General features: G+C 26.6%; 1 protein-coding gene across 5 annotated transcripts in view; it reads right to left on the reverse strand.

The window, feature by feature from the left end:
- Window positions 1-11,262: 11,262 nt before the first annotated feature.
- The window catches only part of LOC136085711 (uncharacterized), a 123,538-nt gene continuing 121,956 nt past the window's right edge, over window positions 11,263-12,844 (reverse strand). For 4 of the 5 annotated variants that reach the window (XM_065807031.1, XM_065807030.1, XM_065807033.1 and 1 more), the window contains 6 exons: window positions 12,764-12,838; window positions 12,505-12,594; window positions 12,216-12,433; window positions 12,053-12,093; window positions 11,887-11,983; window positions 11,263-11,804 (listed from right to left, as the gene is read on the reverse strand). In XM_065807031.1, the coding sequence (XP_065663103.1) occupies window positions 11,582-11,804; window positions 11,887-11,983; window positions 12,053-12,093; window positions 12,216-12,433; window positions 12,505-12,594; window positions 12,764-12,838 (744 nt within the window). In that variant the 3' untranslated portion in view covers window positions 11,263-11,581. The remainder of the gene's footprint in view (window positions 11,805-11,886; window positions 11,984-12,052; window positions 12,094-12,215; window positions 12,434-12,504; window positions 12,595-12,763; window positions 12,839-12,844) is intronic. The other variant, XM_065807032.1, reaches the window with a different exon arrangement.

Here is a 12,844-nt window from a genome sequence, read left to right on the forward strand (position 1 = left end):
AAAAAGAACGATTGTTTAAATAAGTAATTTGCTAAACACCAAAATAAATGCACTTTAATTTTCTTCTTTTTTGTTTCGTAAAACTTAGTTTATGTGATTGTTTTAAAGTATATCTTAAAAAATAAAAAAAATAAAATTAATAATATAAATAAGTTTAGTAGCCATTTGGCATATTTAAACAGCTAGGAAAATTCCGAAAGAAATAATTGAGTGAAATGCAGTTAACTATATATCATTTAATTAAAACATTTTTAGATAAAAAATTTTTTGCAGGGATTTAAACAATACGCAACACGCAGTCAGATATATGAATATTGGATCCTTCCATAGCTTTATTTGGAATGAAACTCCAGATGGCAGTTTTTTTTGTTATTTAAACAAAGAAAGAGATAACACGTACACATTACACTCTACTGTAGTCAATTTTGTATTTGTGACATTTATTTTTCTTTTCACGTAATTCCCAACCAGTCCCAACCGGCATATTGCGTGTCAAATAACACCACTCGTTCTTAATATGTATTAAATACCTTTAAAATTACACCGGTAGTTAAGTACACGTGTTAAGTACACTACTTAGTTCGTGCTACACACCGTGCATAAAGCAGTATTTTTTGTGTGCTTTTAACCTAAGTTTTAGTTTCTGCAACAAATTTCAAAAGCTATAAGTGTCTTTCCTGAAAAAAAAGGACGTGTCAAGCTGAAATCGTATAACAAAAAACGTATAATAATACGTAGCAATAAAAATCATTTAAAGTAAAATGATTAAGTTTTGTATTGTTATTATTTTTTTTCTTTCTTTTATTTTCATCATACATTCTTAAATGTTAACAATTTAATTAAATATGGACTATATGTTGATGGAAAACATGTAAATATTAAAATTCGAGCGTTTATTTGCGATGCTCCTGCAAAGGCATTTATCAAACGTGCTGCAGGAAATACGTCTAAGAATGGTTGTGAGCATTGCACAAGTGTATGAATTGCCTTTCACCATCAAATAGCTTTTACAAAACCAATTGGTCAGCATCAAACAGATGCACAATTTTGAGCAGAAACTTATGCTCTGCACAAAAAATCAAATAGCCCTTTACTGCAAGTACATATTCTTGGCATTGTTCAACATTGAGTTTTAGACATAGTACATCTTGGTTTTTTAGGTGTATGCAGAACGTTTATGTATTATATAATACCAAGACCTCAAAATGTTTGTTTAAATTATAAAAATGCTGAACTTATATTTAAAAAATTGATAAAAATAGCAACGAGCACACCTTCTGAGCTTGCAAGACTGAAGTTTAATGCATTAAGAAAGGTGGAAGACTATAGGATTTCGTCAATTGCTGTTACACACTGGCAATGTTGTATTTAAATACATACTGTCTTCTTGTTTGTATGAATTTTTTTCTGCTTTTTCTATTGCTTTAATGGTACTACATATTTAAAATGATTTACGAAGAACTCATCTTTGTTAATGAGCTTCTGCAGGCTTTTGTTTAAAATTGTAAAGTACTTTGTGTAAAATTGTTTGTAACTTATAATGTGCACAATGTTCTTCACTTTGTCAATGATGTTAAATACTATAGTCGTTCGCCATCAAATCTTTCATGTTTTCCATTTGAAAATTATTTGCAATAATTTAAATGGAGCGTACCGAATTCCAAAAATAACCCCACAGCTTCTACTGTAAAACGTCTAAAACAATGTTTTGGAGCCTACTTGGGTATAAAAACTATGTTTTGATTAAATTGTCTGTGACAAGAAGAGATTTAAGGTTTATACAGAGAATTCAGGTTTACACTGAAAAATCATTGAAATTGACTACAGTGCTGAAGAAAAAGAGCTACTTTGAAAATGCATACATTCAAAATACTTGCAATCTAATTTTTTCCACACCTCTTGATAGCATGCAGCTTGGAATACTTGTTTGCAATGATCGTGATGATGATTATGGAAAATTAAAATATTGCAAGTGTGCAATGTGAATCAGAAACTTTATTCCCTGAAACATTTAAGTGGTCTAATATCTTTCAAGCTAATAATGATTAATACATTCATTCTTTATTTTACAAGTTTTTACTATATATGGACACTTACACTTTTATTTGTAATCTATTATTTAAGTAGTTTAAATATTTGACCTTAGACAACATTAAAAAATAATGTCTTTTTATTTGATTTATCTCATTCATATAAAATGTTCAGTTAAACTATGTGTGCTAAAAAATATATACTTTGATATTATGTGTGTAGTTATGAGCATATACTTTGATATTCATGTAACAGTATTAATGTTAGTTTAGAAATAGTATATTTTTATATGATAATGTTTATGAAAATATAAATTTTTCAGTACACTAATATTTTAATTATTGTTATTAAATTCATAACATTTACATATTTCTAACTATAAATATTAATAGTTTCTTTTTTATATATATATATATATATTTCAAAAACATAAATGTTATTAATGACAAGAAAAGGTTGTAACTACAAAATTAAATCTCATTTTCTAAAAAATTTATTCACTTCATCTAAAGTTTATTGAAAAATTTAATTTAAAAAATGATTTTTAAGTAAATTTTTTTCTTGCAGCTAATTATAAAATGACATAGCGTAAATTCTATGATGCAGTTTGGGATGAACGACAAAATATTGTTGGAGACATTGTTCCATGTAGTTGAATTGATATTGAAAGCAAACTTGTTAATTTTCCGAGTCATCCTGTTATATCAGTTATATTGATGATAAAATTGCGCACTCAGTCATTTAAATCCTAATTTTTCTTTCAATTAATAAAAATCAAGCGTTCCAATGGTTTGTAGTTTTTTATTTACTTTAGGATTTTTTTATTTTTTTGTTGTTTTTCTTTACTTCAGTCAGTTCTTTTATCTTCTCTTTTGAGTTGAATCAATTAGTTAAATACCCCAGTATCGGTGGCTAACATGGGGATAGAATACAACCTGATATAATAAATTCCAATTTTCTTAAAATTAGATAGGACATGTTGTATGAATAAATATAGGTAATTGCGGGCAAGGAATTTGAAACTGGGCATATTCGGTCTTCAGAAGTGGTCATGATTACTCAGGGGATCATTTTAGGGGGAGTCAAGGGTGGTCCAGGAATGTTCTCAATTAGATGATACATCTTGTATGTCAAAATATAGGAAATTGATATCAGGAAAATCAAATCTGGATATGCTTGGTCTCCAGAAGTGGGTATGAGGGCACAAGTAGGTGTGGTCATGGATTCTCAAGCCATTTTCGTAGTTTTTATTTATTTTATGTCTTTAACTTCTTTGATGTTGTGAACATAAACAAAAAAATTTTATTAAAATTGAACTTCATTAATATGTATATATATATATATATATATATATATATATATATATATATATATATATATATATATATATATATATATATATATATATATATATATACATATATATATATATATATTTATATATATATATATATATATATATATGTATGTATATATATATATATATATATATATATATATATATATATATATTTATATATATATATATATATATATATATATATATATATATATATATATATACATATATATATATATATATATACATATATATATACATATATACATATATATACATATATATATATATATATATATACATATATATATATATATATATATATATATATATATATATACATATATATATATATATATATATATATATATATATATATATATATATATATGTATTTATATATATATATATATATATATATATATATATATATATATATACTTATATATACATATAAATATAAACATAAGTACATCGAGAACCCCTTCTCAGATTGATTGGAGTCTTTGACTTTTCCCTTACTCCTTTTTATTCTGGACGCCTTATAAACGTAGCTGGAAAGCATTTTCATTATAAGATAGTTTATTTGAGGCCAGGAAAATTTCATTGTGTAGCGCTCTCTGTTGTTTTAGTTTAAAACAATAATATTATGGTGTATGAAAGGGGTAAATTTCACATTTAAATTGCTGTTCTTCCATTTTATCGGCGCTATTTAAATAAAAAAAAAACACATTTGACATATTTAAAGTACAATTTTCTAAATGAAAACTAAATGAAGTACTAAATGATGTAGTTTTCTCGCTTTCAACAAAATTAAAAATAAAAAAAGCTTTCCTCGAAAACAAACTAATCATTTTTTTCCATCATTTTTTGGTGTTTAAAATAGCTAACTTCCAGACATGGAGCAAACTCCAAACATTTGTTTGGAGTTATGTTTATACTTATGTCAAATGATAACGGTTCGCAAAATATTGCGACGGTTTGAGGCTCGAAACAAATAAGCCTCAAAATTTCATCCAAATGTTATGTATTTACTCCCATAAACAGATTTCTAAAAAAAAAAAACCGGTTATCGTTAACCCAGCTAATAAAATTAACTATGCGATTTATCTAAAATATTTGAGTCGTTTCCGTCAAAACTAGTATTTTTTAGTTTATTGTGTTTAGGAAATTATGTTAAGCATTGTCCGCATTTATATATCATAAAATCATTTTTCCATCCAAAATAGCGTCCTCAAATGTAGAAAAAATATATAAATGATCAAGACTGAGTTGAGATGCAAAATGAAATTAAATTTCCAAAATATCAATCAATGAGAATTGAAATCAGACTCAGAAGGCAAACAAAATGTTGGGATAGTCTCTTTTTAACTGGATTGATTTTGATGGCTCTTTTAAAAAAATTAGGATTGTAATGCTCTTCAAACTGAAGCTTTTTACTAGAAGATATACTGCTGAAGATTTTGATGTTGATTCTCCTGTTCAATATCTTATCAACAATGAGTTTAATAATACCTGAATGGTGAAAAAACCCGGGTTTTTTTAACCACATGACCTTTTAAAAGCATTACTAGGGATAAAATGAATAATAATATAAGATTAAAAGCTCAAAGTCGTAAAATCTTTTACTTATTTTTATGTGAATAGGCAAACTATCCATTTAAAAGTTTTGAGTGAATAGTTAAAGTATTACCATGAGAAAAAGACGTAAATAAAGTTTTTAATAAAAACAAAAGGTGTATAAAGATTAAAAAAAAAACAAATAATAAATTGTGCTAAAATTGAAAAACGTTGAAATAAAATTTTTTTAATTTAATTTTTTTATTTCAATTGAGCGTCAAAAATTACATTTTTAAAACGCCCCCACGCCCTCCACCCTACTATTTCAGTCTCAGTGGAGTAGCATCAATAAAAAAAAATATGTATAAGAAGTATATTGCTATTGTTATTCTTAAAAAGGTTATTGTTTGTAAAGTTACGAAAATCCATTATCATAAGATTTCGTAGGAAACACAAACAGTTGAAATCAAAAGCCACATTCGTAGTAGATAGGCTTTCAACCTATTTATAACCTATGTTTTGAGTAAATACTAGTCATTTACCAAGTATTTCTTCAAATACTTGGTGAATGAATAGTATATACTCAAAACTAAATTTTGAGTTTACAATATAGTATTTATTATTTTCCAAGTACATATTTTATAATGAAAACATCAAAAGGTAAATGTTTTTTTATACATTTTTGAGAATCTTAGCTTGTTATTAATACTTGTAATTACAATTGTTTATAATAATTGTAAATACAAGTTGTAACTTCAAAACACGCTCTATTTCAGTTACATAAATAAAAGTTAGTTTTTAAACTATTTTGTAGAAGAAATTGAGCAAAAAAACCACTTCGGTTCCAAATTTGATACAGTACGATAAAAAATTGAAAGTAGCGCTTAAAAGCACTTATAATCGTGTTTTTTAATTCAAAATGTTTTTCTATCTCTTTTCTAAAAACTTTTAAAGAAAATCACATCAAATTCCGTTACATACCTGCCTAATTAAAAACTTTAAAGTAACCTTGTTTAGTGAATATATTTACTAAATTTCAATAAAAGCGGAAAAATTTTTGCAGGAGACTTGCTATTTTGGAATATGGAGTTGGAGATTTTCAACGTAAATTTTCCACAACGTTAAAGCAAAATCTGCAATTGGATTATACCTTTTTAGAGAAAATCACTTTAAAAGTTATTTTCTATAAAACTTTTTATGAATAAGTATAAAGTGTTACACATTTTTGAAAGTATCATATTATGGAGATTTTAGAACAACTCATATTATTGATTATACGTTTTTATTTATTAATAATCAATTGAACTATAAAAATACGCTAAAAATAAACAAATCTTAAAGTTCACCAATATTCTTGCGTGGGAAAGTGTGACCTACGCTTTCCGATGGTTTATTTTTATAATTGATTTGTAACTTAGGTGTCAATAAAAATGAATAATTAAAAATCAGGTAGGAATATGTGCGGTTTCCAAAAGTATAAATAATAAAGCAATTGAGACACTTTCAATAACTAAATAAAATAATTAAATATTTTTTATTTATTTAATTGTTTAATTAAATTAAATTATTTAATTAAATAATTAAATATTTCAATAATTAAATAAAAAATTATCAAGTTTCTCAGGATAGCTTTTGTTTCATCGTTAACGATATTTAAGAGCACGTTACTCCGTTGTTTAATAAACGATGGGTAAAGGCGTCACGGAAAGTAGAAACTTTTTTTTATCTAACAACAGTAATTGGTTAGATTCTGAATATAGTGTATTTTTACCGGAATCAAAAAACGCAATGACAGACCCCACGCCATCTACATCGTTTGAAAAACGTGGATGTACGTGCATGTCTTATGGAGATTTGTTAGAGAACAGTAAAAAAAAAAAATTCCACAATTGTTCAAGATATTAGATTCAAGCACATCTTTAAAGTAAAACTTCAGGTATTACGTTCAATTGGAGAATGAACAGAAGAAAAGCTTGTGGAAGCGTTAAGGATTGCTAAAAAGGAAAAAAAAAATCTTTGCCTCGAGTTTTATGGAAAACACAAACGTTTTACTGACAGATGAAGAAACGCACAGCGTGTTTGTTTTACATTTACATTAGTGTGTTGATTTACATTTAACTGATGCACAATATTTATAATTGAGAAAGTTGACAGAAGAAAATAATTGTTCCTTATTCCCACCATATTATAAATTGTAAGAAATTAAACAGACCAGCAATCAACCATCTTCTGGAAGGCTCCTCTGGCCAAACCGAGTTAAAGCAAAAACTTCCAGAGGGATCTGAACTTATTTCTAATGCAAATTTATTTATTAGTATTTGGTACCAATCAGGCTCATTGATGAGGTAACTGGCGCAGTTGTTTGGCAAAATTTGGCTACCTCGTGGGGTTACTCCACGACAAATGAACAATTTTACTTAAGTGTCTGCTAGGCTTGAAAATGAATGTTCGTATCAATACGCACTTTCGAAATGCCTGAATTCAGTGTATGGGATTTATATTACATATTTCCAACAACCTGTCTTTCCAAACATGGTTAGCTAAAAGTGAAGAAAAAAAACGACAAAAGAAAGTAGATAACTTTACGGAAAAAATATCATAAAACATTTTGCAATACTATCTTTAGATCAACTTTCAAAAGATGCGCAAGAATCCCGTAAAAAAGATTATAAAAAATTTCACCTTCATTATGCCAGGAAATGCTCTTGATTAGCTACAAAAAGGACGTATTTCATACTCTTCTGCGCACTTCCGATTCGGACATCATCAGCATTAGAAAACCGTACAGCAAAAATGTCCAAGAACTTGATGAAGATAATTTGCAGCTATAGAAAGTCGAGCTATAAGTTATTCTATAAAAATTCACTGTATAAAAATTGTTACTAATAAACTATTCTGAGTATTTCTATGATAAACATTTTATAAACTCTTGAAAATATTTATGTACATGTTGAAATATATGCAAATTAATTAATTACACTCAACAACTAAAAAGTCAAATTATTAAAGCAGTTATAAGCCTAATATCAGGAAAATGTTTGTTGAAAAATACAAAGTACGCGTTTGCTTTTTGTCAAAAGCTCATACAAATGATTTTTTTACTATATATAAATTTAATATGAATATATTTTCCGTTTGAAGAAACATTGTATGTATTTTTTGCTGATTCGAAAACTTTCAAAAATTTTTTTATATAGTTAAAAAGAACACGTTTAGTTAAAAAAAAAAAAAAAAAAAAAAAAATTTTAAATTTTTTATTTTTTTTTAAAAATTTAATATTTAATTTTTTTTTATAAAAAATATTTACATAGAAGCGTCATATACTTCTTTACATTTGTGCAAAATTTCAGCACTTATCCTTTAGTAACAAAAATGTTATTGATTTTTGATCCAAAACAGACCCTATATATTCCACAGTGCAACGGCAGCAAAACGCCAAAATTTTAATAGCGGTCCGTTAACGGCAAGCAAATGTTGGAACGACAGCGCTCCGATATATGATCTTGTGACATATGATCTGAAATATGATTCAATAACAATGATGTCCGATTCTTCTTGCAGAATTTCAATTCAGGCATTTACATCTTGGTAAACTCTTTCTTCCTTTCTAAAAAAGAATTGTTTTTACAGTTTTGGAATGAAATTATGAATATAAAATTGTGAATAAAAATATAAAGCTGTTAACCTATACCTTGACTACTTGGTCGGACGTAGAATTATTAGTTACCTTTTTTTTTGGCTTTATTGAAGCCACACTCTTCCAGTGTACGCTTGTTCTTGTATTTTTTTACAACTTTTTCTACAGCTTTTTTTCTACCTTGGGACCCTGAATCATGCTTTCGAAAACTGGACATGACTTTTTTATTCTAAGACGTGTGTTACTTATTTTTAAGTAAAATAAAAAAGTTTTTTATTTGTTTTGAAATCGAAATAGATTTATATTCTCAAAGAAATTTAAGAGGGAAAGAATTGAATGCAATTTCACAATATCAAATTAATTGAAATAAATGTATTGAGAAAGAATATTTGAAAAGTGTTGGAATGAGAGTAACTTAACTGATTTATGTATCATAATATTGATAATGTTTTAAAACAAGCCTTATGTTCGGATAAATTTTATGTAATTCGAATTTTAACTACATTTAAATTGGAGCCATTGCAATCAATCGTTCCACGCAAAAAAAACTAAAAATTAAGAAATTTCAATTTATTTTAACCTGAATTTTAATTTCATTTCATGTTAAAAAATTCTAAAAACTTTTACAAAATATTTAACAGAAAAAATCAAACAAAAGAAACAAACATTTATTTTGTCTTAAATTTTTTGATTAGAATTATGCCAATAACTTTCCTATTTTTCCTTTCTTGACAAATATTACCATCATCATTAAAACGATCACAAAATTTTACAAGTCCGCTACTGCAGGTAGGGTTGGTGGGCGCTATCAACGCCGCTTTTTGTACCAATTACCCTTTGTTTCGCACAAGTTTTGCAATAAAAATTGAGCAAAATATTTATTTGCTAGTTTAAACTACCTCGTTTTAAAATTAAGATTAGAGACAAGATAATGCAGCTATTAAGCTATACCTGGAGTCACACTGTCATCTAGTAATTTGCCGTAGTACAAGACTCATTAGCACACTCACGGACAAGAATATTTAAAATGATTAGGCTAGAAACCAGTTATTATAATATCTTTTTAATAACTTTTTTCAAGACTGCTGTTTTAAAAATTTACAATTAATACATACTACATAGATTTAAATTTAAGCCGGAGTATAAAGAAAACATTAACTTTCTTATCATCGAACCCCGCTTACATATTGTCTGTGCTTACATAAAAGTAAAACATAATCCGTTTTAAAATACATATAACTTTTGCAAAATGCTAAAATAGTCTTTAAAAGAACGTGAAACTATTGTATCCCAGTAAGCACAGATCGTTTTTAAAACGTTTAAAAAACGTTGAAATCCGTTTAAACAAGTTTTTTAAACGTTTTAAAAACGTCCTGTGCTTACTGGGATATTTCTACTGATTTTAGGAAAAAAAAGTAATACAAACATACATATATATTAAGGCATCCACATTTTTTATATTATTGTTTAGTAAACTATATTCATTTTGTTATGACAACATTTTTTTTATTTCTTTGAATTAAATTTAGAATAATAAATACTTCAAGTCTATTGTAATAAATTCTATTTGTAATAAGAGTCTTTTAGACTCCGTTTTAATTTCTCCAAAGAGTAGTGCTCTTTGTGATAATTAGAAATTTTAATAAAATCTTGTATTAAGGGTCGCATGCACCCGCTTTGTACGCGTGTCTTGGTTAAATGTACCCAGTACCCCCCCCCCCCCACTTTCTGTTCTGAGGGACCCTTGATAAAGGCACCCTTAAAACAATAATTAGAGTTTGCAAACCCTTATGTCAAACAAAGTTTAATCAATTTTGTATAACTTATGGAGTACCTTATTTTCGGAATAAGGTTGTTCAGTCCAATTCTGATTTGTCAATCGTTTTTCCAGTTTAAAAAAAAAAAAGTTAAAGAGTATTAATTTTTCAATGGAATATTTATTAAAATATTTTTGAGATTTAGACTTTTAACTATTATTTCAACTATTTAAGATTGCTTTTTTAATTTTACCTACTAGTATTATATTATATCTGCATTTTTTTTATGGTTTTGGCGACAAGATCAGTATGATCTTTATCCAGATGCCTTGTTTTCATTATACGACATGTAATAAATATAGACTGAAAAATTAAATTTAGTAAAAAAGAATAAAGTAGTTTTTACCACAAACAGTTAGGAGGAAAAACCAATTTTAAACATTTTTATTTAATGTAAAAGGGATTTGGTATCATTTAACTCCTCACATGTTTTTTCGGTTGTTCAGAATAATTTCTTTAAAACCATAGTTAAGTATTAATTTTGGCAAGTTTGACCTCGTTAAAATTACAATCTTTTAAAACTATTTTTGTTTCATATTCTACTTTCCACTTTTACAATCTATATCATGAAATCAAAAACAGTACCAGTATATTAGTTTTGTCCTATATTTTCTCCTATATGAAATAAATTTTTTTTTTATATATAAAGTAAATTTTTGTTCTACTATAAAGACGATTTTTGATATATATATATATATATATATATATATATATATATATATATATATATATATATATATATATATATATATATATATCAAAAAATATATATAAATATATATATATATATATATATATATATATATATATATATATATATATATATATATATATATATATATATATATATATATATACACATTTAATATGTTAAACAATTATAATAAATAAAATTTTTTTATGAAATTCAAATAAATCCAACTCAGATAATTTTGTGTAGGTAAATATAAACGTCTAAATCGCTTTGTGTTTTCTGAAAAAACGAAGAGTGTAATGTCATGTATTGTAATGAGTTTACCTTAACTAAGAAATGTGGTAACGAAGCATGTTTTACAATTCTAGAGCAAAGGTAAGAAGTTGAATTTTGATCGCTAAATAATTTGTTTGACTTGGTTTATTGTAATGCTTGTATATCTATCGTTTAACGGAAGAATGGATTTATCGCGTAGTTTTTTTAGTTTCTTTTTTTAAGTAAACTCACTTTCCGTGCACAGGATTTCGGAAAACCTCCTCTTCTATTGCATTATCGTCATCATCATCTGTTTCAAACGGCAAAAACGACGGCACAATATTTTCGTCGAGTTCGAAATTAAAATAATAACCACCTTGAGACAATAATTCATCAAAAAACTCACGCAGTGTTGTAAATGTAGGACGTTGTAATGGATCCTTATTCCAACACTGTAACATAATCTCATACCTAAAATTGTATTAAATAACTAAAATATCTAAAATAAACAATAATGTTTAGAAAATCAGTGCACAAAATCATGATAAATTACATTGTTTTAGAACAGTTTTCAGGTTTTTCCATTCGATAACCAGATTTCAAAAGTGAGAGAAGTTCACGGTTACTTACATTCGGATAAGGCGTACCTCCTAGAAAAAATTGGCAAGAATAAAAAAAAATCTTGTTGTATTGTGTTTAAAAGTCTTTATTATTCTTACCCAAAGTTATAATTTCGAATAAAACAACACCGTACGCCCACCTAGAATATAAAAAAAGCTAATAAAAAAAAAAAAAAAAATCAAGAATATATAAGTATTAAATATTTTAATAACTTGCAGGATCAAATAGAATTCATGAGAAAAATATATATAAATAAATTACACGTCGCTAAATGATGTAAACAGATGCTCAAAAATAGCTTCAACAGACATCCACTTGACGGGTAAACGACGCTTTTTTTCGCTTATGTAATTTAATTCGTCATTAATTATTTTTCGAGTTAGACCAAAATCAGATACTTTAACTACATTTCCTGCTCCAACCAAAATATTTCTTGCAGCAAGATCTCGATGAACCAATTTAGAACATGAAAGAAACTCCTGAAAATACACGAAATCATGATTCAACAAAGCAATAATAAAAATATAAGCTAACAGCAATTAAACAATACCATTCCTGATGCCACTTGCCAAGCAAAACTAAGCAAATCGTCAGACGTTATCGTCCCATTTTCTTTTAACGAACTTTCATTCTGCATAACCTCCAAAAGGTAAATCACCCGTTATTACTGTTATTGTTTTATAAAAATGATTAACCAATAAACGAAAAATAAAAGTTATAATTGTTGAATTAATAAATGAACAATAAATGTTACAAGTTTAATTTGAAAAAACTCCCTCGCCGTAAAAAAAAAGTTAAAAACTTAAAACCTTTAGAGATTGTTGATATCCTGGTGTATACATTAAGTTTACAGACGATTTTCCATCATGATTTAAAGCACAAAACTGAAA

This window comes from Hydra vulgaris, chromosome 10, assembly GCF_038396675.1.
Source record: "Hydra vulgaris chromosome 10, alternate assembly HydraT2T_AEP".
NCBI lineage: Eukaryota > Metazoa > Cnidaria > Hydrozoa > Anthoathecata > Hydridae > Hydra > Hydra vulgaris.